The 27,903-nt window shown below is 42.6% G+C and overlaps 1 protein-coding gene across 1 annotated transcript; it reads left to right on the top strand.

The window, feature by feature from the left end:
- LOC137522197 (potassium-transporting ATPase alpha chain 2-like) lies at nt 1-27,903 on the top strand. The gene is made up of 24 exons (XM_068242228.1): nt 1-73; nt 3,195-3,316; nt 7,057-7,188; nt 8,145-8,204; nt 9,407-9,610; nt 9,713-9,826; nt 10,358-10,492; nt 10,621-10,738; nt 11,414-11,682; nt 11,784-11,982; nt 12,127-12,236; nt 12,352-12,486; nt 14,553-14,745; nt 14,893-15,068; nt 15,607-15,743; nt 15,831-15,981; nt 17,401-17,569; nt 17,886-18,040; nt 18,806-18,929; nt 19,677-19,822; nt 20,231-20,364; nt 24,356-24,457; nt 27,266-27,357; nt 27,868-27,903. Exons 1-24 carry the CDS (start codon nt 1-3, stop codon nt 27,894-27,896), a joined length of 3,279 nt encoding a protein of 1,092 aa, XP_068098329.1. The 3' UTR covers nt 27,897-27,903.

The raw sequence follows: 27,903 nt of genomic DNA, 5'->3' as shown, positions 1-27,903 counted from the left end.
ATGGGATCTAGCTTTGGTTACGAACTGAGCCGTCCACCAAATTTGACTCACACTCCTGTTATGCCTACATGTTGTGGGTGGCTATGTCTGTTAGTAATGGGTTCATGGGATATTCTGTCATAACAGAACGAACGAAATTATTTTGTATGACATTATGACTCCTATTTCTTTTTGATTGTTCCTTATTTACTTCTTGGTTTTATACATTTTGGAAATTTTATCTCTTTTAAATGTTGTTCATTTATAAAGCGATGGTGACTACCTTAAGTGCGGCTACTTTTATGTGTTTGGCTCCTCCTAGGAAGGGTTGGGCCTCTGCCACACTAGGGTGTGTCACCTTTCCGAGCATTTTAAATTGAGAGGCAAGAGCTATGTGTTTGTAAGCTATGATTAAGGGCCGCATGCCCGAAACATGTCAGCTTTTGTACCTGTTTTGGCTGTAGGGATAAGTCCCAAATAAAGACATTACTGTTTGTGGAGAACTTTGGATGCGGACCACCTTTTTCTGAATATTGTTCCAGTGTATAGGCCCGGCTGCCTATGGTCCTGCACCCTCCACCACAGTGCAGCTGAGCGGTGACTTTCTTTTTTCTTTCTAATATTGCACCATATCGGGATCTCGGTTCTCCCCCTTTCTTTCAAGTTCTTATTTGTGTATGTTTACATGTATTTTAAATTTTAAGATTTTCGTGACAGGTCCTTTAAGGACCAGAGACTGCTAGTACCAAAAACCAGAGCCCCCCAATGATTCGCTGCACATACCCGCCGTGCTCGCCGGTCACAACCCTGCCCCATCGTGGCAGGCTTCTCTCTCTGTTGTCTCTATGATGGCAAAGTACTGGCAGCCGGTCAGGAGCTGCTTTCATTGGCTCCTGATGCTGTCTATCAATGGGAGCCAATGTGATTGGCTCTCCATGATCACGTGGTCAGGAGCCAATGAAAGTGGCTCCTGACCTGCTTACAGAGCTCTGTCGTCTTATAGACCAGGGGTCCCCAACCTTTTCCGGCTCGGGGACCGCTTTCAGACCAAATTTTTCTCTGGGGACCGGGGGGGGGGGGGGGGGGGGGGTCGTCGGCGGTGCGCGACCTAGTGGACAGTGTCATGTGCAGTGGGTTGGGGGGGGGTTGTTTCCCCAGTATAGGGAGATAGCAGTATGGCTAGTATAGTTGCCCCAGTATAGCCAGTATAGTGCCCCAGTATAGCCAGTATAGTGCCCCGTGTTGCCAGTATAATGCCCCAGTATAGCTAGTATAGTGCCCCAGTATAGCTAGTATAGTGCCCAGTATAGTTAGTATAGTGCCCAGTACAGCCAGTATGGTGCCCCAGTATAGCTAGTATAGTGCCCAGTACAGCCAGTATAGCTAGTATAGTGCCCAGTACAGCCAGTATAGTGCCCCAGTATAGCTAGTATAGTGCCCAGTACAGCGAGTATGGTGCCCAGTATAGTGCCCCAGTACAGCCAGTATAGTGCCCAGTACAGCCAGTATAGTGCCCCAGTATAGCTAGTACAGTGCCCAGTACAGCCAGTATAGTGCCACAGTATAGCTAGTACAGTGCCCAGTACAGCCAGTATAGTGCCCCAGTATAGCTAGTATAGTGCCCAGTACAGCCAGTATAGCTAGTATAGTGCCCAGTACAGCCAGTATAGCTAGTATAGTGCCAAGTACAGCCAGTATAGTGCCCCAGTATAGCTAGTATAGTGCCCAGTACAGCGAGTATGGTGCCCAGTATAGTGCCCCAGTACAGCCAGTATAGTGCCCAGTACAGCCAGTATAGTGCCCCAGTATAGCTAGTACAGTGCCCATTACAGCCAGTATAGTGCCCCAGTATAGCTAGTACAGTGCCCAGTACAGCCAGTATAGTGCCCCAGTATAGCTAGTACAGTGCCCAGTACAGCCAGTATAGTGCCCCAGTATAGCTAGTATAGTGCCCAGTGCAGCCAGTATAGTGCCCCAGTATAGCTAGTATTTTGCCCCAGTATAGCACCCCAGTATGGCTAGTATAGTGCCCCAGTATAGCGCCCCAGTATAGCTAGGTGAGTGCCCAGTGTAGCGCCCTAGTATGGGTGGGTGTGTAGGTAGTGCCTCTCTCCTCAAACGGCCGCGCGCCTGTTACCTTATGAGCGTCGGCCGCTTCCTTCCTTATAGTCCCCCAGGCGCCGCTCTCCTCTTATCGGCAGCATCTTACAGCAGCGCGTATTACGACTGCTGTAAGGAGGGAAGGAAGCGCGTCAGCGGTTCCCATGGTAACGGCGATGCATATCGCCGCTACAGGAAGCCGCTGACGCACTTCAGAATCACAATCAGAATCAGAATCTTTATTATCGGCAAGCACGACTGGGACGTGCCTGGAATTGGTCTTGGCACGTACAGGGTACTGATACAGGATATAGGTACAGATAACAGGACAAGTCAAGCAGTCAGAAAGGAACAGAACATTATACCAGATGCAGAGAAAGACAATGTAGCATAAGTTATAACACAAAGAAACACTCAAAAAGCGCCCAAAAAGAGTCAGCTTGAGCTAGGGCGCGTCTATCCACGTGCAGAGTGCCTCAGTGCAGACATGGTGTTGTGGTGTGGGGATGGGCAGTTACGTGGAGAGAGTTCAGAAGGTTGACAGCCGAGGGAAAGAAACTGTTTTTATGCCTTGAGGTCTTGGTGAAGATGGACCGGAACCGGAGCCTCCGGCTCGAGGGGAGCTGACTAAAGAAGTGGTGGCCTGGGTGTGAGGGATCGCTGGTGATCTTTAATGCTCTGGAGTACAGCCTGGAGTGGTAAAGGAGGTCCAGTGAGGGAAGGGATCTCCCGATGATCCTCTCCGCTGATCTGATGACCCTCTGCACTTTGAATCTGTCGCTGGTAGAGGAGCTGGCGTACCAGACCAGGATGGAAGAGCATAGGACAGATTCGATTGTAGCAGAGTAGAAGTTTGTCAGAAGTTTTTGGGCCATACCAAACTTTTTTAGTTGGCGGAGAAAGAAAATTCTCTGTTGGGCTTTCCTCTGTGTGGAGGCAGTGTTGGCCTTCCACCTCAGGTCATTGGAGATGGTTGTGCCCAGAAGGCGGACGCTGGTGACTCTTTCCACCTCCTTGCCATCGATGCAGATTGGGGGGGGGCGCATCTCCTGAAATCAACAATCATCTCCACAGTTTTCGCTGTATTTAGAACCAATCCGTTCTCTCTGCACCAGTGACAGATGCCTTCGACCTGGTGGCGGTACTCCTTCTCATCGTTATTGGTGATGAGACCGACAATGGTCGTGTCATCAGCGAATTTGATTACTTTCACAGAGTCCGACCTGGATTTGCAGTTGTTCGTATATAGAGAGAACAGAAACGGCGACAGGACGCAGCCTTGTGGGGCTCCTGTGTTGGTGATCCTAGGTTGTGAGGAGATAGTGCCCAGCCTGACAACCTGGGACCTGTTGGAGAGGAAGTCTGTGATCCACAGGCGTAGGGTAGGGTGGACTCCTATCGCGGCAAGATTGTCTTGCAGTATTTTGAAGCTGATGGTATTGAATACCGAGCTGAAGTCCAGTAAGAGGATCCTGGCGTAGGAGTTCGGTCTGTCCAGGTGATCATAGACTAGCTCCAGGCAGATGTTAATGGCATCGTCAGTGGACCTGTTCGCTCTGTACGCGAACTGGTGTGGGTCTAGCAGTCCCACTGTGGAGGAATATAACCCTGCATTTCAACTTTGCTCTAAAACATTATTTACAGCATATTATATGCAAAAAGCATTTTTTTTTTACTAGACCAGCATTGGAAGGGTTAAACACAGAGGTTTTAAGTTCCGTGCAGACATTCAGATGGTTACATTCTATTTAGTTAGTGTGTAACTGTTTATCAATAGATACATCTCTTTGGCTGTCCTCCAAGCTCCTTCTCAGTGAGAGAGATGAGTCATAATAAACACATATTTGTAAACAAAAAGTATCTAACTCAAGTTCGGATTCGGTTGCAGAAATCTCTAGGGACTTTAAAGCCCTGTGTAACCCTTCCAATGCTGGTCTAGTAAAAAAAAAAATGCTGGTTGCATATAATATACTGTAAATAATGTTTTAGAGCAAAGTTGAAATGCAGGGTTATATTCCGCTTTAAGGAGGGGGAGCACCATGCTTTCAAAGGCTTTCATGATCACGGATGTAAGTGCCACGGGCCTGAAGTTGTTGAGGTCGAGGATTCCCTGCTTTTTGGGGACAGGGATAATGGTGGACCTCTTGAAGCACGCGGGTACTTTGCCTCCCTGGAGGGACCTCATGAAGATGGAAGAGAGGGTGGGAGCAAGCTGACGAGCGCAAGTTTTCAGGCAGGCTGGTGACACTCCGTCCGGACCAGAGGCTTTCCTAGCATTTAATCTTAGCATTTAATCTTAGCACTTCTTTCCCTTCCTTACAGCAGTCGCAATACGCGCTGCTGTAAGATGCTGCCGATAAGAGGAGAGCGGCGCCTGGGGGACTATAAGGAAGGAAGCGGCCGCCGCTCATAAGGTAACAGGAGCGGTGGCCGCGGGGGGAGGGGCGAGAGGCCAGACACGCCGCGGCCCGGTAGGAGACTGCCAACGGACCGGCAGTGGGTTGCGGCCCGGTGGTTGGGGACCCCTGTTATAGACGGCAGAGAGAGTGAATTGCGGCGGGTTCAGAGCGGCGAGATCAGCGCTATCGGCGGTTACGGCGGGGACGCATCATTCATCGGGTCATTGAATCTTTGTCCAGTCAGAGCAGCAGCAACACCTGCTGGACGTAGATTCATACTGCATTGGACTGAAACCAGTTATTTCCTCCAAACCTGCCCCAACTTCTCAAAAAAACAGTCCCCATTTTCCATCAGGCATGCCGGTTAGTTGAGACTTCCGGTTGCCTGGGTTCCAGATAACATGGACTTTGCTGTAATATGTAAACAATGGACAAGTTGCTTGTATAATGTGCAATACACATAAGCGTAATACACGTCATACAAGTAATGTGCATGTTGTGTTTAAAATGCAAGTTGTACTATTTGCCCAGTGACTGCTATAGAGTTTGCGTAGCTATCAGTAAATTTTACATGCACTGCGTAACCATGAAGATTTTATCAATGATTTGTGAATCCTCCCCGAGCTATCTACAATATCTATCTATCTATCTATCTATCTATCTATCTATCTATCTATCTATCTATCTATCTATCTATCTATCTAATCTATCATCTATCTATCATCTATCTCTATCTCTATCTATCTCTATCTATCTATCTATCTATCTATCTATCTATCTATCTATCTATCTACCCCCCTTTCCCCTAAAAGAGGCACTATCCTTGTCTGTGGCCTTCTTCGCCCCATTCCTTCAGGTTCTTTGGGGTTACAGTACCTGCAGCCCATCACTCAGTGTCCCCTGTATTCAATAGGGCAATGAGTTCTTTTACACATTTCAGTAAAAAAAAAATCTATTTGTTTATTTAGAGAAAACTTGGTACAACTAGTTTGGGAACATTGAACTTGTCACCCAGAGGTGGAGCTGGAGACAAGGGGAGGGGGTTACACAGTATATAATGAAGCGTCTGGTTACTAGTAGACTATGGCATCCTCTCTCCTGAGTTGACAGCTAGAAAAAGGTCATCGCACCTTTACCTGCTGCTGCCTCTTCCGTCAGAGATTGCATAATCTATCAGCTGTGCTTTTCCTGTGCTGACTGCTGCCTCCGGATACTTCACAGCCTGCAAGAATGTCTTCACAGGTAACAGCATCTATTACACTCACTGCACTGACACCACTGCTAATTCATTACACTGTTTGCATGAAGAACAGTATAATAGCAACAAATGCCATGCTTTTTTATTCTTCTTCTTTACATTGTAGCTAAATAGATTTCCGAATACAATGAATGCATAATTTGCCAATTTCATTCATTTATTTCAGTTTTGTTGTGTATAGCTAGAACCATGCTGTAGTGAATTTTCACATGTGAGACTAGGTGACCGTATAGCAGACTAGGCAGAAACATGTCATGTCATTACACCATCCAGTGGCTGGATGGTGTAATGGTTAAGGGCTCTGCCTCTGACATGGGAGACCAGGGTTCGAATCTCGGCTCTGCCTGTTCAGTAAGCCAGCACCTATTCAGTAGGAGACCTTTGGCAAGTCTCCCTAACACTGCTACTGCCTATAGAGCGCGTCCTTGTGGCTGCAGCTCTGGCGCTTTGAGTCCGCCAGGAGAAAAGCGCGATATAAATGTTCTGTGTTTGTTTGTCTGTGTTTGTTTGATAAATAATTTTTAAGTGTCATATATCTATATTGTCACATCATCTCACTGAGGGCAGCACGGTGGCATAGCGGTTAGCACGGTTGCCTTACAGCTTTGGAATCCCAGCCAGGGCACTATCTGCAAAGAGTTTGTATGTTCTCCCCGGGCCGTGCCTGTGTGGGTTTCCTCCAGGTACTCTGGTTTCATCCCATATTCCAAAAACATACAGATAAGTTAACTGGCTTCCCCCTAAATTGGCCCTAGACTACGATACATACATACACTACATGATATAGACAAATTACTATAGTAGGCATTAGACTGTGTGAGGCCCTCTGGGGGACAGTAAAGTGACGAGACGATATACTCTGTACAGCGCTGCAGAAGATGTTGGCTCTATATAAATACTAAATAATAATAATAATGTCATTGCCATGTGATCAGCAGTGGGAAGATATACGTTTTAGTGGGGGATTAAAATCTTAGCTATGTTGCTGCATAAAAATATATATTCAGCTTGGTACCTCCGTGAATTTATGTTCGTTATTATACCACAGTTTTAGCATCAGTCAGGAGGCTGCACAAAATGCGCATTGTATAAGAATGCTTTTATAGATGACAGGTTCTCTTAGATTTTCTGCAGCCCCGTAATTGCATAGCATAACCTAATATGACTTATTTTTTTTTGTTTGTTTGTTTTTTGTCTTGCTCTGTAAAATAATTACCATGGGGCTTAGTCAGTGTACAGCTTAGTACAGCTCACAGCAATGCATTCCTACAGATACAGGCTGTTTATCTACTTTGCTATGTTTTTTGTCTGTTTCTGCAGAAGCCACCCGATGTCTTCACCATCGAAGTTAAGGAAGATCCCAAATCCCCGGATGCTGGGAAGAAAAATCTGGGGAAGAAAGATAAGAAAACTCAGAAGAAAGTAGAAAACCTCAAAAAAGAGTTGGAAATTGTAAGTCACATGGGGAACTATTGTTTTATACACCAAAAGCTAATGGTATTTCAGAAGCCTGTAAGCTGCCATGTTTTTTTTATAATGTAGCAAGGGGTGTAAGAGTCCATAGCTATTGGTTTCCCCAATACTTACCCCCCCCCCCTCTCTAATACAGGGCTCCATCCTCGAGATGTGGTGGGTGGCTACCAGGGCCGGGCCGAGGCAGAGGCGAGAGAGGCTCCAACTCACTCAGCTATCATTCCCCTATTGTGTTTGAAGCAGAGAGAAATAAGAAAAAAGGATACATGGCAGTGACTGCAAGACAGATAACTAGAGATTAAGGTGTAGGGGGACTTGGGGGCTCTAGGGCACCTTAGTCTAATAGCAATCAGTGTGTGACAGCTGGAGTGGGAGGGATGGAGGGGCCTCTTAGCATAATAGCAATCAGTGTGTGACGGCTGGGGTGGGAGGGATGGGGGTGGGGCCTCTTAGTGTAATAGCAATCAGTGTGTGACAGCTGGGGTGGGAGGGATGGGGAGGGGCCTCTTAGTGTAATAGCAATCAGTGTGTGACGGCTGGGGTGGGAGGGATGGGGAGGGGCCTCTTAGTGTAATAGCAATCAGTGTGTGACGGCTGGGGTGGGAGGGATGGAGGGGCCTCTTATTATAATAGCAATCAGTGTGTGATGGCTGGGGGGGGGGATGGTGAGGGGCCTCTTAGTGTAATAGCAATCAGTGTGTGACGGCTGGGGTGGGAAGGATGGAGGGGCGCACTTTGGTGTCTCAGCCTTGGGTGCTGGAGGACCTTGTCCCGGCTCTGGAGGCTACACTTGTTGGGGGTGGGGGGATCATTTAAATGATTTAGAAAATAGGCTAAAGAAGACATTCAAAACGATAGAAGCCACTAAAAATTTTGAACTGGTATAAATTGCAAATTGTGCTTCGTTATGTTCATTCGATTTTCTCTTATTTCAGACGGATCATACACTGAGTGTTGAAGAACTGGAGAAGAAATACTCTGTGGATATTAAGCAGGTAACTTGCAAGGAGAAAACATACTGGATTGACCTCTGCCTGTTTCTTGTCTTCTTCCCATAAAAAAATTATTGTCCAGCATAATCAAGTGAGGAATTTGACCTATATCCTATTGTTGCCTAAAAAATATATACATAAGAAATATTATCAGTCATGCCATACTACAATTATAGAATGATGAACACATTTTAATTTACATCTACAGTACAACCTTCTTTACTTGCCATCACAATCAAGGCCGGATCTATAGTTTTTGAGCCCTTAGGCATAAAATGTTGTGGCGCCCTTCCATGTGCAGCCCCCTCTTCCATGTGTATCATGTACTGTAGGCACTCTCTTTCATGAACAGCTCCCTTGGGCATCAGTTTCCGCCTTTAATGTGCTGCTCCTCATTTTCAGCCTTCTCTTTCATATGTAGCAACCTCTCTTTTGTGTTCAGGTGCTCCCTTGACCTTTAGCCACCCAAGGCCAGGGCCTTTGTGGCCTTTCTACAAATCCCGCCCTGATCGCAATTTAACAGCTCCTGTCTAGCAAAGTCCCCTTCTATGTCACTATGGTAGATGTGTTTTGGCTCAATGCGAAATCTCATGTGAGTGAATAGGCAATAGGCATGCAAAACAGGCGATCCCTTTAAAGTGAGTCTGAAACGATATTTAAAAAAAAACAAAAACAGATACTTACCGAGAAAGAGGGAAGGCTCTGAGTCCTACAGAGCCTTCCCGTTCCTCTCCTGGTCCCTGCGTTCCACCGCTGGCTCCCCCATTAGCAGTGTTCAACCAATGTGTCAGAGACTGCTCTCTGCAGGAGGCTTTGGAAGTCTTCAGGGGTCCAAGTGCTCCCAAAGATGGGCTGATAGCTACATAATGTGCATGTGGGAACGCTCTGTCTCGTGCATTCACGCATGTGCAGTATGGAGCCGCTCGTCTACGCAAGCACTTTAAAAGCCTCCTGAGGTGGGAGATTTGAACGGGGGGAGCCAGGGCTGGAACAAGGAAACTGTAAGGACCCAGAGCCTTCTTGCTCCTAAGATAAGTATCTGTCTTTTTTTTTTATTATTATATATCACTTCAGACTCCCTTTAAACAACTTACCCCTATTTTATGAGTACATAAACAACAAATCTAAATCATTTTCATAAGTGTTATTTACCTTTTTAGTACGATGCATAATTGATTTTTTTTCTTTTTGTTTTGTTTTCGTAGGGTCTGAGTACTGTGGCTGCTGAAGAAGTTCTTGTTCGGGATGGTCTGAACAGACTAAGCCCTCCAAAAGGAACCCCGGAAATTGTCAAATTCTTGATGTTGATGGCTGGAGGATTCTCAATTGTGTTCTGGATAGCAGCTGCCTTGTGTTTCCTTGCCTATGGTCTACAAGCAGGACAAGACCCAACCGTTTCTAAAGACAATGTAAGCATAGAAAAGAAGATCTGTAAATTGTAGGTTGCATATGAAATATGCTTTGCATACATTTTTGTTCCTCTTTTAACCATAAACATGTTGAATTTCCAGCTCTGGTTGGCCCTCATCCTCATTGGTGTGGTGGTGATGACAGCTCTCTTTGCTTACTACCAGGAAGCCAAGAGTACAAACATCATGGCTGGCTTTAAGAACATGGTCCCTCAGGTGAGAAAAGGCAGCTGGTTTTGCATGATGACTTTCAAACTTAAAGAGGAACTTTAACCCAGGATTGAACTTCATCCCAATCAGTAGTTGATACGTCCTTTCCCACAAGAAAACTTTACATTTTCTTGAATAAATAATCAGGGACATCTGATTGGCTGATATTGGGATGAAACCGCTCCCACAGTGGGATGTCAGGGCCATGGCCATGGCTCCTTGCATTGTGGGAAATAACGTCTGTTTCAAACTGCCAAGCAAGCAGTATCTCCCTCTGTGCATAGAACTCTCAGTTAACGGACCTTCCACAAAGATTAACTGATAGGACTAAACATAAGGCCACCAATGATAAATTCCAGTGTGTATATCGGGATGAGTAAAAATTCTACAATGGGAAAGCATTGAGTGAATAATTTATAAAGGAATATTGTAAAATATAAGCAATTTTATTAATTACGTTGTTTTTACTACAGTTCCTCCTTAACTAATAATCCAGCGAGATGACTTTTTCACTAATTAGCTTTTCTGTCTATCTAGCAAGCCTTGGTTCTTCGGGATGGAAAGCGAGTGGAGTTGATAGCAGAGAGGCTTGTCGTAGGGGACATAGTCTTCATAAAAGGAGGAGACAAAATCCCGGCTGACTTACGGTTAACAGAGTGCCAAGGGTGCAAGGTGAGAAGGAAGAAGCATTGAACATGAAACATGAAAAGCCTGAGTATTTCTGGTTGAGAAAATGGAGTATATTAAAATTTGAGATGACATTTAATGACCTCAAACCCCCTGGTGTTTTCACTATGCAGGTTGACAACTCATCCCTCACAGGGGAGTCAGAAGCACAACCTCGTAGTGTGGACTGCACAGATGAAAACCCACTAGAGACAAAGAACATTGGCTTCTACTCAACCACTTGCTTAGAAGGTAACTACCAAGTTGTTTTCCAGTCCTGACTTTGATCATATTTGTCATAACTGCATATTTAAAATCATTTTCTAAATGAAATTGTTTGACCACTAAATGTCATAGTGGCTAGGGATAAGCTTCCGAATACCGTTTTCCACGTTTCCAAAGTGGAAAGTGCTAGCTAGCGCTTTCTTATGCAGAAAGCGGTATTTGGAAATCATAGTGCGGAAATAAGAATTCCATGGAAGACTGCATTTCTGAGAGCAATATTCCAAGTAACAAGAATTTTTAGGATAATCACAAGAATTGTATATTATGAGTAATATATCGTAAATGCGCAAAATACCGGTATAGCAGATTTGAGTGTTTTACTTCAGCTAGCATCTGGAAATATGCCTGAAGAAGGGGACTAAATCTCAGAAAGCTTGCATAATTTAACTTTATCAGTTAGAGATTATGAGGTATTACTTTTACTAAACTTTGGTTTTACTACCTACGAAATCAACACAACAAACTTTATTACTATCAATAAAAAAAAATAAAAAATCAATTTAGCCGAATTTCAAAATGTTACATTTTAGATTGGGGAATTCCGCCGGATTCAGAAATCGGCAATTCCGACAATCCCTAGTAGTGGCATTCTCACACTAAATAGACAAGCATATTCTAAAAGTATATTATTTTTATCTACAGGAGCAGCAAGTGGCATTGTCATAAACACTGGTGATCGTACAGTCATTGGACGGATTGCTTCTCTGGCCTCCCAAGTTGGAGACCAAAAGACTCCCATCGCTCTGGAGATTGAGCATTTTGTCCATCTTATTAGCGCTCTTGCTGTGTTTGTTGGACTTGTATTCTTTATCATTTCCATCTCCATGGGATACAGTGCCCTCAATGCCGTCATATTCTGCATTGGCATCGTGGTAGCCTATGTTCCAGAAGGTCTACTGGCCACTGTCACTGTGAGTATAATGTTTGTAAATGATCCTACTTATGTTTCATGCTTTTTTTTTTCCTTACACATACATAACTTAACAAGGATTTTGAATACTTTTTATGACAGGTCTGCCTCTCACTTACTGCAAAACGTATGGCAAAGAAGAACTGTTTGGTGAAGAACCTGGAAGCTGTGGAAACACTCGGCTCCACCTCAGTCATCTGCTCTGACAAGACCGGCACCCTGACACAGAACCGGATGACTGTTGCGCACATGTGGTTTGATAAAATTATTCACAGCTCAGACACCAGTGAAGATGGAACTGGTAAGGCTTCTAAACATTTCACGATTTCACTACTAGGGTTTATTTGCTTGTATAGGTAAAATCAGCTATTGCTTATCTTTATGGTTTGAGGAGCATCTGCACAGTGTTAGATAGGTAACTGTGTACTTTCATCTGTTTCTCCAGGAGAGATGTTTGATCAGAGCTCACTTACTTGGCAAGCATTAGGTAGAATTGCCAGTCTCTGCAACAGGGCAGAATTTTGTGCAGATCAAGAAGAAGTTCCAATCAGTAAGGTAAGTGTGAGCAATACTGTATTTATATCTTATGCGGAATGTACTTTGGTGGTTTCATGATGGTGCACTTCATAGAGGTGTAGAAATCTGATGTGTTTTCTCCTTTCTGATGCAGAGAACTGTGAATGGAGATGCCTCAGAAGCGGCTTTGTTGAAATTTACTGAGCAAATCTATGGCAATGTGATAGATATCAGGAAAAGGAATGAGAAGGTGCTGGAGATTCCCTTTAACTCAAGCAACAAGTACCAGGCAAGTGGATAAAGCTGTCCATTCTATAGTTTTATAACACCTCTAAAATTCTTAACCTATTTTGGTTCCTGGACGTAGAAACTACGTCCAGGAACCATGCGCGCTACCGCGCACTCCCGCGGCCGATCGCACGCGCGCTCCCAGCCCGCGGTTCGTTAGCCAGGCAGTCAGTGAATCGGGCTACGGTGCCCGATCACTGATTCCTCTCCCCCGCTGAAAAGCGACAGCTTCTCTCGGAAGCTGTGCCTTTTCTGGCTGTTCCCTCCCCGATGCGTCACTCTAAGCGTGTGTTACGCTTAGAGTGACGTCATGTAAACAAACTCATGGCCGCCATCTTGTGGCCAAAAAGTAAAACTACAACAAAAAGTAAAAAACATTTAAATCAACACACAATTACATTAAAAAAATATGGTTTACATCCCACCCTCCCAAAAATACCCAAATAAAATGTTTAATATAAAAAAACAAAAAACATTACAATAATAAAAAAAAAACATGTAAATATTTACCTAAGGGTCTAAACTTTTTAAATATCAATGTAAAGATGAAATATTTCTATATTTTTTTTTATTTTAAACTTGTAAGTAGTGATAGATGCAAAACGGAAAAAATGCACCTTTATTTCCAAATAAAATATTGTCGCCATACATTGTGATAGGGACATAATTTTAATGGTGTAATAACCGGGACATATGGGCAAATACAAAACGTGAGTTTTAATTATGGAGGCATGTATTATTTTAAAACTATAACGGCTGAAAACTGAGAAATAATGATTTTTTTCCATTTTTTTCGTATTCTTCGTGTTAAAATGCATTTACAGTAAAGTGGCTCTTAGCAAAATTACCCCCCAAAGAAAGCCTAATTGGTGGCGGAAAAAACAAGATATAGATCAGTTCATTGTGATAAGTAGTGATAAAGTTATAGGCTAATAAATGGGAGGTGAACATTGCTCAAGTGAAAACGACGGAACGCGAATGGGTTAAAGAGGAACTTTAACCCAGGATTGAACTTTATCCCAATCAGTAGTCAATACCCCCTTTCCCACCAAAAATCTTTACCTTTTCTCAAATAGATCCTCTAGGACATCTATATTGCTGATATTGTGGTGAAACCACTCCCACAGTTTGATGTCAGGGCCATGGCCCTGACAATTTACTGTCTGTGAACCTTGTTGCATTGTGGGAAATTGTTTTTCCAACTGACAAGCAAGCAATATCTCCCTCTGAGCATAGAACTTTCAGTAAATGAACATTCTGTAGAGATCACCTGGCAGAACTAAAGATGTCACCACCAATAATACATTTTAAAATGTAAATTGGGGAGAGGAAATATTTTGCAAGGGGCAAACACTGTGTAAATAATATTTAAATTAATATTGTAAAAAAAGCTATTTTATTCATTGCTATTACAGGTCTTCTTTAAGTTTATCGTGTATATTTATAATTAAGCTTAATTTGTTCTTTCCTCTGGTGCTTCTAGTGCTTGATATGCATATTTGCATATCAAAATTGTGCTGCCTAGGCTTCTGACATCATTGGGTTTTCCATCCTTTCTTTCTCATGTTCTCATTTTCTACCATTTTTCACCCTTCCTTCATTCCCATCTTTCCTTATTATTTCACAATTCCCCAATATTGCATTATGTCTTATTCTTAATCCATTCATCTTAATTTTTCATAAATTTGCCACTCATGGTGGATGTTACTTTTCAAGGATAAAACACAAGGATAAAATTGAGGCCTGCAAATAAAATTAGTTCAACAGGATTAGTTCTGCACATTTGAAAATACACATTAAGCCACTGATGGGCCACAATCCCTACAAAAGTGTCCTAAAAGTAGGACATGTATTAGAGCAAAACATGCCAAATGTTCACATGGATGCTACCATACAACTCCATATCGAAACATTGGAAACTACACAACTTTCAAGTTGTTAATATTGATGTGGATGTTCATTTTTCCCTTACCATGATTTAACCCATTTCTAAACCTTTGTCATTTAACACCATCTTTTCATCCCCTTCCTCCAAATGTTCAACAAGGCTCCTTTTCTATTACCTAGGTCTCTATCCACATTCCAGAAGACTCATCTGAGAAAGGTTATCTATTGGTGATGAAAGGTGCTCCAGAACGTATCCTCGATAGATGCAGCACCATCTTGGTTGGAGGAGAGGAATGGCCTCTGGATGATGAAATGAAAGATGACTTTCAGGAAGCCTACATGGATCTTGGAAGTCTAGGAGAAAGAGTTCTTGGTAAGTCCACAAAGGCAGCCTGTTACAGAATCTTTCACTGTGTTATCCTCTACTTCCTAATCATCTTCTATAACTGCTTTGCAATGATTCACAAGTATTTACTACAATTAAGTACTATTTAATTACCGGTTTACTTTCTTCTTAAAGGGTTTTGTCAGCTGAAGCTTCCTGCTTCCACTTATGGACCTGGGTACCCATTTGATGCAGAAACTGGAAATTTCCCACTAGATGGTCTCTGTTTCGTCGGCCTTATTTCTATGATTGACCCACCTCGTTCTAGTGTTCCTGATGCTGTTGGAAAGTGCCGTAGTTCTGGAATTAAGGTATCAAGGGATCCTCTGAAATTTTTTGACTGGTTTAAAGAGTTTGAATTGCTTTATCTTTAATCATTTATAAGGTGACATAAGTGATCCTTAAAGTAACCCTGTAGGGAGGGGCAGATACTGTTTCTTACTCTTAACATATCTTCTTCTCTTTGACAAGTCCAAATCTAAATTGCAACACAACTCAGCTTGCCACGTAATCACTGCTCACCGCCTCACTTCTGATGACTCATGCTGCCTTCTTTAGCTGAACTGACAGCATGAGTCATCAGAAGTGAGGCGGAGAGCAGTGATCATGTGGGATTCAGAAGCAGCCAGGCTAGACTGAGCTACGTTAACTTATTGATTTTTTTAATTGACTGTATAGAGAAATTGAGGCATTATAATAGTAGAAAAGCAACCATGGTTTCATAAACTCTTTTGTTTTAGAATAATACTGGATTCATATAGATGGACTCACTACAGGGTCACTTTAATCTAGAAATGTTTGATAGCTGTCTGGTAAAACATCTTTATAACTATAATGTGTTTCCATCAGGTTATCATGGTGACAGGTGACCATCCAATCACTGCAAAAGCTATAGCGAGAAGCGTTGGTATTATCTCAGATAGTAGTGAGACAGTAGAAGATATTGCTGAAAGACTTGGGGTCCCCATTGAAAGCGTCAACCCAAGGTAGGTCAACATTATCACCACTCTTGGACTTATCTACCTGCAGTTTTAATTCTTCCCGAAAACTCATTCTACTATTGAAACTTACAGGGATGCCCATGCAGCTGTTATTAACGGTGGCAAACTAATTGACATGACCTCTGAGGAGCTGGATGATATCTTAAAGTATCACCAAGAAATTGTGTTTGCCCGGACATCACCACAGCAGAAACTTATCATTGTGGAAGGGTGCCAGAGACAGGTAAGCTGAAAAAAAATGGCTGAAAATAATGTGTATGGGAAATGGGATAACAGGGTCTGGGTATTGTGATTGTTGAGGATTGGGCATCAGCAAAGTATAACCAGCATTTGCACAGCACATCAACTTTTCAATTCCACAAAAGGCAGCAGATCTTTCTTCAGTGTATTTTGCTATTCATAGTACAGTTGAAGGTTTAACTAGTGACTAATAACTATGCCTGGTAAGACTTACAGGAAGCAAATATACCAGCCCATGCTTGATTTATTAGTTTAGTAGTGTTGGCCAGGGCAGTTTCCAGGCTAAACTGCGCCCAGGGCGAGGGTGTAAATATTGCCCTCCCCCCCCCCCCCCCATCATCACTGTGGACTTGTGAACCCTTACTCTATAGGGACAGTCACACAGCCACAGGTCACAAGCAGATCTGCCTACTTACTAGTGACCAGACACTCAACCAGGAGGCAGCAGGGACTAGGAACACACACAGGCGAAGAGAGCCCGAAAAGCTGACTCCTCCATGGGCGCTGCACACTGACAGCCTGCAGTACCGCTACAGGCCATCATTATGCGGTGGTGACGTGATGATGACTTGACGTCTGACACAGGCAGCCCAGGAGGAGTCAAGGAAGGTGATTGCACTGGTAATCTTCCTCCTTCTTCCATTTGGCTGCACTGCGCGTCACCAGCTCCCTGGCTGTTATGTCCTTCTGCCTGCGCCGCCTTCTTCTATTTACCAGTCTGCGCCCAGGGCGGTCGCCCTGCCCGCACTGCCCAAGAAACTGCCCTGGTGTTGGCATTCAGTAATAAGCTATACATTGCTACAAATACAGCTGATTGAGAGCCTACATCTCTCAATTCAATTAAGGATTTGGGCATGACTATTTGATTTAATAACCTTTGTGTAAAGGTTCTTGGATCTAACAGTAATGTGAAAGTTAAACACATTATTAAAAATCACAGGAAGGTGGTCACCTCAGTTTGATTGTTTGCCTTTCTATAATAATTATTTCAAAGCCACCGACTGTGTGTCTGTAAATGTCCCCTCCTGCCCCGCCCTGCTCTGATTGGCCACAGTTAGTGCAGCACTCATTGGTTTCAGCCTTCTCTAATTGGCCACAGCACGCTCCTTGGCACCATGCACAGGGCTTATTGGCTGACTTCCTGTGCCTGCAGTTCTGATTGGCTGTGTCACTAGCCCTCATGACCCACCCAGCATAGGACAAGCCATATAGCTATTAAGTGAACAGTGCCAATAGTTGGGAACTCTTCATCTGGACTGTGATAGCTGCTTTGAATGAGGTTTGAACAACACATCTTAACTAACATGTTGGGAAAAGAAATTGTGCTCCCATTGTGATCAAACAACTTGATGGATACAGTATTTTGTATTGGATAAACTAACATGTTATCCACCTTTCTCAGGGAGCTATTGTGGCTGTAACGGGAGATGGAGTGAATGACTCCCCGGCATTGAAGAAAGCCGACATCGGTGTTGCTATGGGAATCGCCGGATCAGATGCCGCCAAACATGCCGCAGATATGATTCTTCTGGACGATAACTTTGCCTCAATTGTGACGGGTGTAGAAGAAGGTGAGACAAGAGCATTACTGTTTCAACACTAACATTTTAGATTAGATTAGTGTAGTTAGCTTACAAAACACCGAGATGCTGTGAATATTATGCAGACATCTGGGTGAGCCTTAAACCAATGACACAAACAGAGAGAATTTTCCTGGAATTCATGTCATAGTGGTTTACTCCACAATTACGAGCCCTATCTCTAGAACATCTAACTTTAAGTCTCAGGTTTACGACTAACTGACCATTACACGGAGAAGTTCACCTTTTCAACACTATTTAATATTGAACTCGCTATAAGCTCAATAATGTCTTTTTCTCTCTACAGGGCGCTTAATTTTTGACAACCTGAAAAAGTCCATCGGCTACACAGTCACCAAGAACATTCCAGAGATGATCCCTTTCATGGTCTATGTGATCATCAGCTGCCCCTTGCCCCTCGGAACCATCACCATCCTCTTTATTGAACTGGGAACTGACATTGTAAGCCAGAGTGTGGAAAACACAATGTGGTTAGCCACAGTTAGTGGTGGGGAGGGTTGAGTTGTGTATTTTTCTCTACATTGTTGGCTAAGGTGTTTGGAATACTTTCCCAACCCTTGAAATTCATGTGACGCCAATGCAAACCTTAAAGTGAACCCGAGAGGAAAATAAGCCGATGAGATAAACAATTATATTCATCCTCTTACTTCTAAAAATGACTTTTTTCAGTACCCAAGGGTTTTCATTTATATTTAAGCATTTACAACATAGGTTGAACGTTTTAATGTCTCTAATCAGTGGCAGCCTATTAAGTGTCCCAGAGTTGGAAAAAGGTCAATAGTTCATGAATGTTATCTCCCCCTGCCCTCAGAAGTTGTATTCTGCCAGGAAAAGTTTTATGTCTGTAATTTGCTTAGGAGTGATGTTTACTATTGTCTCGGCAAGCTATCGACAAGACAGAAGCTTCCATGTCTAGAAATTAACTCTTTCAGGCAGCAAAATTAAACAAGTAAAACAGCCGGGTTCTTAATATGTTTTGTTCTGTACATACACATGTTTATATCATCATGTCCCATATCACCTCGGGTACACTTTAAAATACCCATCAATACATTCATTCATTCATTTGTAGACTATCCACTGGGATATTTATCATAGATTTCTGGAACAAAAGCATAGTCTGTCTTATGCTGTATAAAGCTATGAGTTTACAACACCTCTGCTTCATTGCCTTCAATACCACAACTTTTCTTATAACTCCTTCAGATCCCCTCCATTGCTTTGGCTTATGAAAAGGCAGAAAATGACATCATGTTAAGAAAGCCACGTAACCCCTACAAGGATCGTCTGGTCAACATGCAGCTTCTGTCCTATTCCTACTTCCACATAGGTAAGGTCCTCAGCAGCGTATCTGGGTAATATAGCGCCTATGGCAAACACTGAAATTGCGCCCCATATCCATACTAGAGGTTTCCATTCAGTATGGATATCCAGAGGTGTGTCCACCCCAGTATACGTAGTCAGAGGTGCCCCTATCCCAGCATAGGTATTTAGATGAGCCCCCCCCCCCTCCATATAAGTAGCTTCCCCAGTATAGGTTGCTAGAGTTAGCCCCCCAAGTATAAGTAACAAGCGGCATCCCTCAGTATGGTAGTGAAGCATGAGAGAGGAGGGGGCAGAGGGAGGAGGAGACGGCCATGGCGCCCATGGTGCATGCCTGCACCCCTCTAGATATGCCTCTGAAGGTCCTTATAAGAACACAGCTAATATAGCTTAGCAAATCTACTTTTCCAATGCAGTACATTAGTATAAGCCTAAGGGTCAACATTTCCCACATAGCATAAAGAGCGGCAGATGCGAGTAATGTATTTTTCACATTTTCCAGTGAGCAAGATGACTGCCTCCATGAGTCAGAGACAGTAATTTATATGGTTCTGCCCAGCATGCTTAGATGGCAATGCACATTAGCAAACTAATGTTATTAAGATGCATAGAACATGGCGGAGATAAGATCAAGTGAAGAATTATTTAGTTCAGGCTTTCTTCTACTCTTCACATTGTTGAGAACTGTAATTATACTACAACTGCAGATCCATCCATAATCGATGACTTACAGTTCATGCTTCTTCCTCCACAGCTGCTATGGAATCCTACGCAGGGTTTGTGAACTATTTCACCGTCATGGCCGAACAGGGATTCCTCCCCGCAAATACTATCGGACTTAGAGTGACCTGGGAGGACAAGACTATCAATGAGCTGGTGGACAGTTATGGACAAGAATGGGTAAGCCACTATCATCTCAAAACAAGTTGCTTCTATAGTTGACTTAGCATACATGAAAGAACAGGTTTCCTATTCTGAGATTCAGCTTGGTTTGAATAAACCGATAAAGGGGAGGTTTCAGATCATGTTTGTTTGGCTGAACTTGTTATAGGTGTGAAGATTATAATGATGTCCACACTTGTTTTATGACCCTTTCAAAATAGGCCCCCTAGCAGCAAGAGTCTTTGGGGGTCGGTAAGGGAAACTGTGTGAACATCTGGGGTTGCAATCAAAATTTAGCTGGAGCAACCCATGGTTCTTAGTTACGCCCATCTCTTATCATCGCTGAGCCACAGCCAGCTCTGTGGCTAGAGAAATAAGCTATGAAGAGAAACAGGTGAATCACATGACCTTGTCTCTTTCTTACAGACATACAGACAGCGCTTGAGTCAGGAGTGGTATTGCTACACAGCGTTCTTTATCAGCATTGTGGTCTGCCAGATGATGAATACCGTAATCCGAAAAACAAGGAGAAACACCATCTTCACAGACAGATTCTTCAAGTAAGAGTGAACACTATGTTATTGTATTTTAGAACTGATAGAGATAATAATAAAAAAAAAAATTTAGGTCATTCAGGCCATACTATGTATGAAAGCAATGTTAAACTATATATTTAGCGAACTCACATCAGCAACCATCTCGGTCATTCCTAAACCGGGAAAAGATACTAGTCTTGCCTCCAACTATAGGCCTATCTCCTTATTAAACTGTGACTTAAAATTATATGCAAAAATGTTGGCAAATTGCTTATTCCCTATACTACCGCAATTAACGGATGCAGACCAAGTAGGCTTCACGAAAGGTAGGCAGGCTCCAGATGGCACCAGAAGGGTTCTAAATGTTCTACATTACTTGAACACCTGTCGGAGGCCTTCTCTGTTCCTTGCCCTGGACGCGGATAAGGCCTTCGATAGGGTTCACTGGGGCTTCCTGAGTGAGGTACTGAGCAGATTTGGGCTAAAGGGAAACTACCACACGGCGGTGATGGCGCTATACCAAAATCCCTCAGCTAAAGTAACAACCTCTGGGTTCTTATCAAAAAATTTTTACATCAAAAATGGCACCAGACAGGGGTGCCCCCTTTCACCCCTCATCTTTACCCTGCTAATGGAAACACTAGCCATTTCTATACGTAATAACCCAGAAATAACAGGAATAAAAATGAAACAACAGACTAGCCTAATCAACCTATTTGCAGACGATGTCCTGCTAACGATATCTAACCCTTATAAATCTCTAGAGCAAATATGGAACGCCCTTAACACATTTTCGTCGGTCTCTTTCTATAAAATAAATGAATCAAAGTCACTTCTGCTAGACTTTAACCTGCCCCTCACTACAAAAAAAAAAGATATCCCAGAGATTTCCATTCCTTTGGGCCAAACAATCGCTGGATTACCTTGGTATCAAAATACCCAAACATTTCTCAGACCTCTATGCAACCAACTTCAAACCAGCCCTATCAATCTGGAAATCAGATGCAATGAGAATTAGCAAGTTAGAACTGACTCCCACAGGTAAAAAAGCAGCATTTAAAATGCAGATCTTACCAAAAATTTTATATCTTTTTCGCACAATACCCATCTTTTTACCAAATAAATTCTTTAAGGAATTAAAAAAACTGCTCCTATCATATATTTGGGGGAAAAAGCGCCACAGAATAGCTCTCAACACACTAATGATACCCTCCTCTCAAGGTGGGTTTGGTCTTCCAGACCTTCAAAAATATCATAAAGCATGTATCTTGGACATGATAAGATACTGGTGGAACACAACCCACGGAAAAAAATGGGTTCTTTGGGAAAACTCAGCCCAGTGCAGCGTCAATCTGAAAAATCTACTATCCCTATCTGCTCTGCCCCGCAAAAATATAATCAAATTACCCCCAATTATCAATCTAACGACCCAAACATGGGCAGAATTACTTAAAGAACTACCAATAGACCAAACCGCCTGTAAAATCCCAATAAACATTCCAGCTTTAACAGGAGATATTCACCATTTTTCATATCACAAATGGCTAAAATTAGGTATATCTTCTCTAACCGACATTACACAGGACAACAAACTAATGTCTTTCTCCTCCCTAACAGCCAAATTTCCGGGGTTCGAACACACAAAGTTCCAATTTATCCAAGTAGCTCATTGGTTACAAACATATCGCACAACAGAAATTACTATACCATGCCAGGTATTAACGCTAATTGACAGCCCACTCCAATATAGAGGGGGTATATCAGCCTGGTACCAAATCCTATCACAGGACAAATCCAACGCTTTAGAAAAATACGCGGCATTCTGGTCCACAGAGCTGCACTCGCGAATCACAGTAACAGATTTCATTAGAGCCCACAACACTCTTAGAAAACTATCCAAATGCTCTTCACATCTGGAGACCTCAAAAAAAATATTTTATAAGTGGTATACCACTCCCAGACTGCTAGCCAGCTTTTCCTCTACGCAGTCCCCCCTATGTTGGAGAAACTGTGGAGAACAAGGCACGATATGCCACTTACTGTGGGAATGCCCCAAAATCCAAACCCTCTGGACCGCCATCTCAAGCATAATATCAACTCTCACAAAAACACAGATGATGTTACCCCCGGAATTGGCGCTCTTTCTAATTGGCCTAGATAAAATCCTTTACAATTACAGGAAAATAGTTGCACACATTATCAGCGCATCCAGAGAGGCTATTCTATCCAACTGGATGACGGACAACATCCCACCAGTCTCCAAAATCATACAAAACACCCATTGCAATCTGGAAATGGAAAACTCAATTTCCCAACACTACAACTCAAGCACCAACCCTCCTACCCCTAATATTGACTGGGCAAAACTAGCACTAAAGCATATCTAATATTCACCCTTGACAAGTTTATATTAACACTAGACTAAGACATAACTAAGCCGAAATAGAAAAAAAAATAAACAAATAAATAAATAATTAAATAAGATAAACCTATAAGTAGACAAATAAACTCATTAAAATATCCTCATACCCTTCCCAGCACCCTATTACCACCCCTCCCCACACTCACTCTGCTGAGGCAAATTGCGCGTACCTAAGTTACCTACCATGGAGTTTAGAGGGTAGGCTATACCTGGGTAAAGTAAAGAAATGGATGATTATATCAGTCCTTTCTAAATGCACGATATACGTGTTTCTTTAGTTCTCTTTCCCTATGTTGATCTCAAGTAACAAAAGTAAGGGGCCCTAAGGCCTAGCTTCTTCAGTTACTATAGTTAACAGAAAAGATGTCAAATGTTCAAACAGTAATTACATGTTTCAAAAGGAAGAAATTACTAGATAACAGGTGATATACTATGATACTCATTGCTGATATATTGTTTAAAATTCATTGGACTAAACTGTCATGCAATTCTTATTAACGAAACCTGTATTCTATGTTATGCTTCAATAAAAATTTAATATTAAAAAAAAAAAAACTATATATTTAGCACAAGGTATTTAAAGGAGGACTATCACAAAAATGTGTAAGATTTAAAACGCACACAAAATGCACTTTTCTTTCTGAATAAAATAAAGCTGTCACTTACTACTGTAATCAGTAACAATCTGACAGATCTGACAGGTTTTGGACTAGTCCATGCCCTCATGGGGCATTCTTAGTTCCTTTATTCTTTACAAATGGATTCTACACAGATGTCAGCCAGTTTGCACACTGTTTTTGGTAGTTGGACTGAGCAACTGCCATTCAATAAGTGCTTTTGAAAATTAAAAAAAAGAAAAGCCCTGAGAATCCTCCATGAGGAGATGGACTAGTCCAACCCCAAACCCTGTTGATTTTAACTTCTTACTGTGACAGCATCTTAGGATAAAATTAGTTTATAGTGCATTTTATTCAGGAACAAATGTACATTTTATACGTATGAATTTTACATTTTACTATTTTTCACATTACTGGTCATTTAACCCTCCTGGCGGTAAAGCCGCGCAGGAGGATTTCTCAGGCCCTACTGGGGCGATTTGCATAATTTCGCGCCGATTATCCGCCGCTCGACGCGCCGTGCGCTGCCTGGCCAATCAGTGCCAGGCAGCGCTGAGGGGTGGATCGGGGCTCCCTTTGACGTCACGACGTCGATGCTGTCGGTGACGTCATCCCGCACGTCGCCATGTCGACGGGGGAAGCCCTAATGAAAATTCCGTTCAGAACGGGATTTCCGGACGGGCTTGATCACCGGAGGCGATCGAAGAGGGTGGGGGGATGCCGCTGCACAGCGGCTGTCATGTAGCCAGCCCTAGGCTCGCTACATGATTTAAAAAAAACAAAACTGCTGCACTGCCCCCTGGCGGTTTTTAGTAGACTGCCAGAAGGGTTAAACTGCGTTTGTGGCACTGAATCTAGTTGTGTTTTCCCAATATAATATACACAATTAATTATGAAGCAGAAGAAACAGATGGATCTTTTGTAATGACTAGCAGTGGACCAGTACACCCATTTACACCCCTTCTCTTGTCTACAGGAATAAAGTCATATTCATTGGCTTGCTGTCACAAGTAGCTATTGGTGTTTTCCTGTGTTATGTCCCTGGCATGGACGACGCCTTGCATTTCATGAATATTCGGTAAGTACAAGAAAAAGGTATTTCTTTAATGTCTGGAACATGCATAACCAGAGCACTGCTCTGTCCATTTGGTAAATGCTCTTTATGTACCACAGATGTGTTTCAAGTCAGCCTGTGGCTTATGCACGGAGCATAAATAAAAATATATAATTATAAGTAGCCATCAGTGAAAACTGCCTGCTGAATTGATTGCTAGCTACAAAAACAGAACACATTCAAATAATAGCTAATTTATTCCTTAAAGAGGAACTCCAGTGAAAATAATGTAGTAAAAAAAGTGCTTCATTTTTTACCATAATTATGTATAAATGATTTAGTCAGTGTTTGCTCATTGTAAAATCTTTCCTCTCCCCGATTCACATTCTGACATTTATTACATGGTGACATTTTTACTGTGGGCAGGTTATGTAGCTGCTCCTAGCTGTTTTTGGCTGTTAGAGACAGCTGTAAACAGCTAATTCCTGTCTGTGAACCTTGTTACATTGTAACAAACTGCCAAAAGTACCGCGGTACTCAGAGCTTCTTGTGGGAGGGGTTTCAGCACAAAATCAGTCATACAGCGCCCCCAGGTGGTCTGTTTGTGAAAAGCATTACATTTTTCATGTAAAAGGGGGTATCAGCTACTGATTGGGATAAAGTTCAATTCTAGGTTGGAGTTGCTCTTTAACCTATTTTGGTTCCTGGATGTAGAAACTAAGTCCAGGAACCATGCGAGCTGCCGCGCACTCCCGCGGCCGATCGCGCGCGTGCACGCGTGCTCCCGGCACGCGGTTCGTTAGCCAGGCAATAAGTGAATCGGGCTATGGTGCCCGATCACTGATTCCTCTCCCCCGCTGAAAAAGTGACAGCTTCTCTCGGAAGCTGCGCCTTTTCTGGCTGTTACCTCCCCCATGCGTCGCTCTAAGCGTATGTTACGCTTAGAGTGACGTCATGTAAACAAACTCATGGCCGCCATCTTGTGGCCAAAAAGTAAAACTACAACTAAAAGTAAAAAAAAATAAAAATCAACACACATTTACATTATAAACCTATAGTTTACATCCCACCCTCCCAAAACTACCCAAATAAAATGTTTAATATAAAAAAAAAAAACATTACAATAAAAAGAAACATGTAAATATTTACCTAAGGGTCTAAACTTTTTAAATATCAATGTAAAGATGATATATTTCTATATTTTTTTTATTTTAAACTTGTAAATAGTGATAGATGCAAAACGGAAAAAATGCACCTTTATTTCCAAATAAAATATTTTCACCATACATTGTGATAGGGACATAATTTTAACGGTGTAATAACCGGGACATATGGGCAAATACAATACGTGAGTTTTAATTATGGAGGCATGTATTATTTTAAAACTATAATGGCTGAAAACTGAGGAATAATGATTTTTTCAGTTTTTTTCTTATTCTTCCTGTTAAAATGCATTTACAGTAAAGTGGCTCTTAGCAAAATGTACGCTCCAAAGAAAGCCTAATTGGTGGCGGAAAAAACAAGATATAGATCAGTTCATTGTGATAAGTAGTAATAAAGTTATAGGCTAATGAATAGGAGGTGAAAACGACGGAACGCGAATGGGTTAGGGGTCTGAAGAAAGGGGGGGGGGGGGGGGCTTAGCCTCCTCCCATCTGACCATTGGCACTTTGAAATGATTACTAGTTTCATTATCCAATAAGAAAGCTCACCATCTCAACTCACAGAGATTAATTTAAGTTGCATTTTACCAATTAATTTTATCTGCTTGTTTATCTGGAAACAGAATGTGGCGTGGCAATAGGGGATGCAGCAATCGCAACCGCACTGGGGCCCCTGAACCAAAGGGGCCCATTAGGGGCCCTCCTCCCTCCACATTATTAGCTCATCATTGGTGCTATGCCGGTAATGATCACCTCTGTGCTTTGATTAGTACTGAACTGTTCCCCTCCCTGCTTACACCTCTCTGACACCACAGCTGTCTTCTGCCTTGTCAGGTTGTAGTGTTCCATATCAATTACTGTGTACTGTATAGAGTTCAGGCCCAAGGCCGTTTCTGCCCTATATGGTGCCCCGGCCCAGGCACCCAACCTTTTGCCTCATACACACAAGCAGGAGTGGGAAGAGGAAAAGTGGGATAGTATTAGCAAGGAATACACTACAGTGGCACTGTAAAAGCTTCAATATACTGTGCATGCACTGCAGACTGCCCGAAACAGTGCCCAGAAACAGCCCTTCTGGAGCCCTTAGCTCGTTAGCAATGCCAATGGAAGCAGGCAAAATTTTAGCACACTGTGTTCATCGAAGGTTTTCTCTTATGGAATTTGAATCAACTATTTGGTTTTATGTACACATTTAACACTAAGTGGATTGTAAGTAATGTTATTATTTACTGACTACATTAAAAAAGAAAAACACTGCCTCAGGGCCTTTTTCCACTAGCCTGCGATTTGCGATTTGCTTCTGATCGCAAATCGCAAGGTACATTAAACTAATGGAAACTGCAGCAGCAATTTCAATTAGTGCGATACGATTGCGATGCGATTTTGGTCAAAGCGCAATCGTCGTCCTGCCGCGTTTTGTATGCGATTGAGCTGGACTATGAGTATAGTAGCTTAATCGCAATCGCAATCGCATGGTGGAAATTGAAACGCGATCGCGATCGAAATCGCAATCGCGATCGCATTTCATAGTGGAAAAGAGCCCTTAGTCCTTCAATAAATTCAAAAAGAAAAACACTGCCTTATTCATTCAGTACATTCAAAAAGAAAAACACTGTCTTAGTCCTTCAGTAAATTTTAACAACTCTCTTTTTTGTTTTTCTATCTGCAGAGTCCAGTACTGGTTTGTTGGAATTGAATACACTATTCTGATTTTGGTTCACGATGAACTCAGGAAATATCTCATAAGAAGGTACCCTGGAAGTAAGTATTAGAGGCTGGCATGCAATCCACTGTTTAATCGATAAATTGACCAGTTGACTGAATGTACACATTTATACAGTGCTGACAATTTTTTGCAACACTTGATAGAAGGCATTCAACCATTAAAACTTCTTTGACCCTGTTGAATCTTATAATCCAATTTCCCTACCACAGTCATAAACACACACAGGCAACAGAGCTGGTGTAGACAGCAACAAGCCCACCAGAATGTTTCTGGATTGTGGAAGGAACATTTGGTCACCTGACCAAATAGCATCCGAGTTACTCAAAACTTGTTATCTGAAGTGAAGGGGCTCAGATGCTGGGATAAAGATGTTCAGCTTGAACACTGACCTTCCATTTCAGTTGAGATGAGTTGGCTAGTGCTCTGCCACCTCTCCCAATCCCTGCCTCACATCCATGTTCTTAATACTGCTCTGATCTGTTTCAGAATTGTGTAACGTGTAACTGCAGTGAAGCCTAAACCTTAACTGTGTTCTCTTTTTGCAGGTTGGGCGGAAAAAGAACTGTATTATTAAAAGTCCA

This window comes from Hyperolius riggenbachi, chromosome 6 (genome assembly GCF_040937935.1).
Source record: "Hyperolius riggenbachi isolate aHypRig1 chromosome 6, aHypRig1.pri, whole genome shotgun sequence".
Lineage (NCBI taxonomy): Eukaryota > Metazoa > Chordata > Amphibia > Anura > Hyperoliidae > Hyperolius > Hyperolius riggenbachi.
The sequence above is the reverse complement of the archived record's forward strand: the minus strand, read 5'-3'. Positions and strand labels throughout refer to the sequence as shown.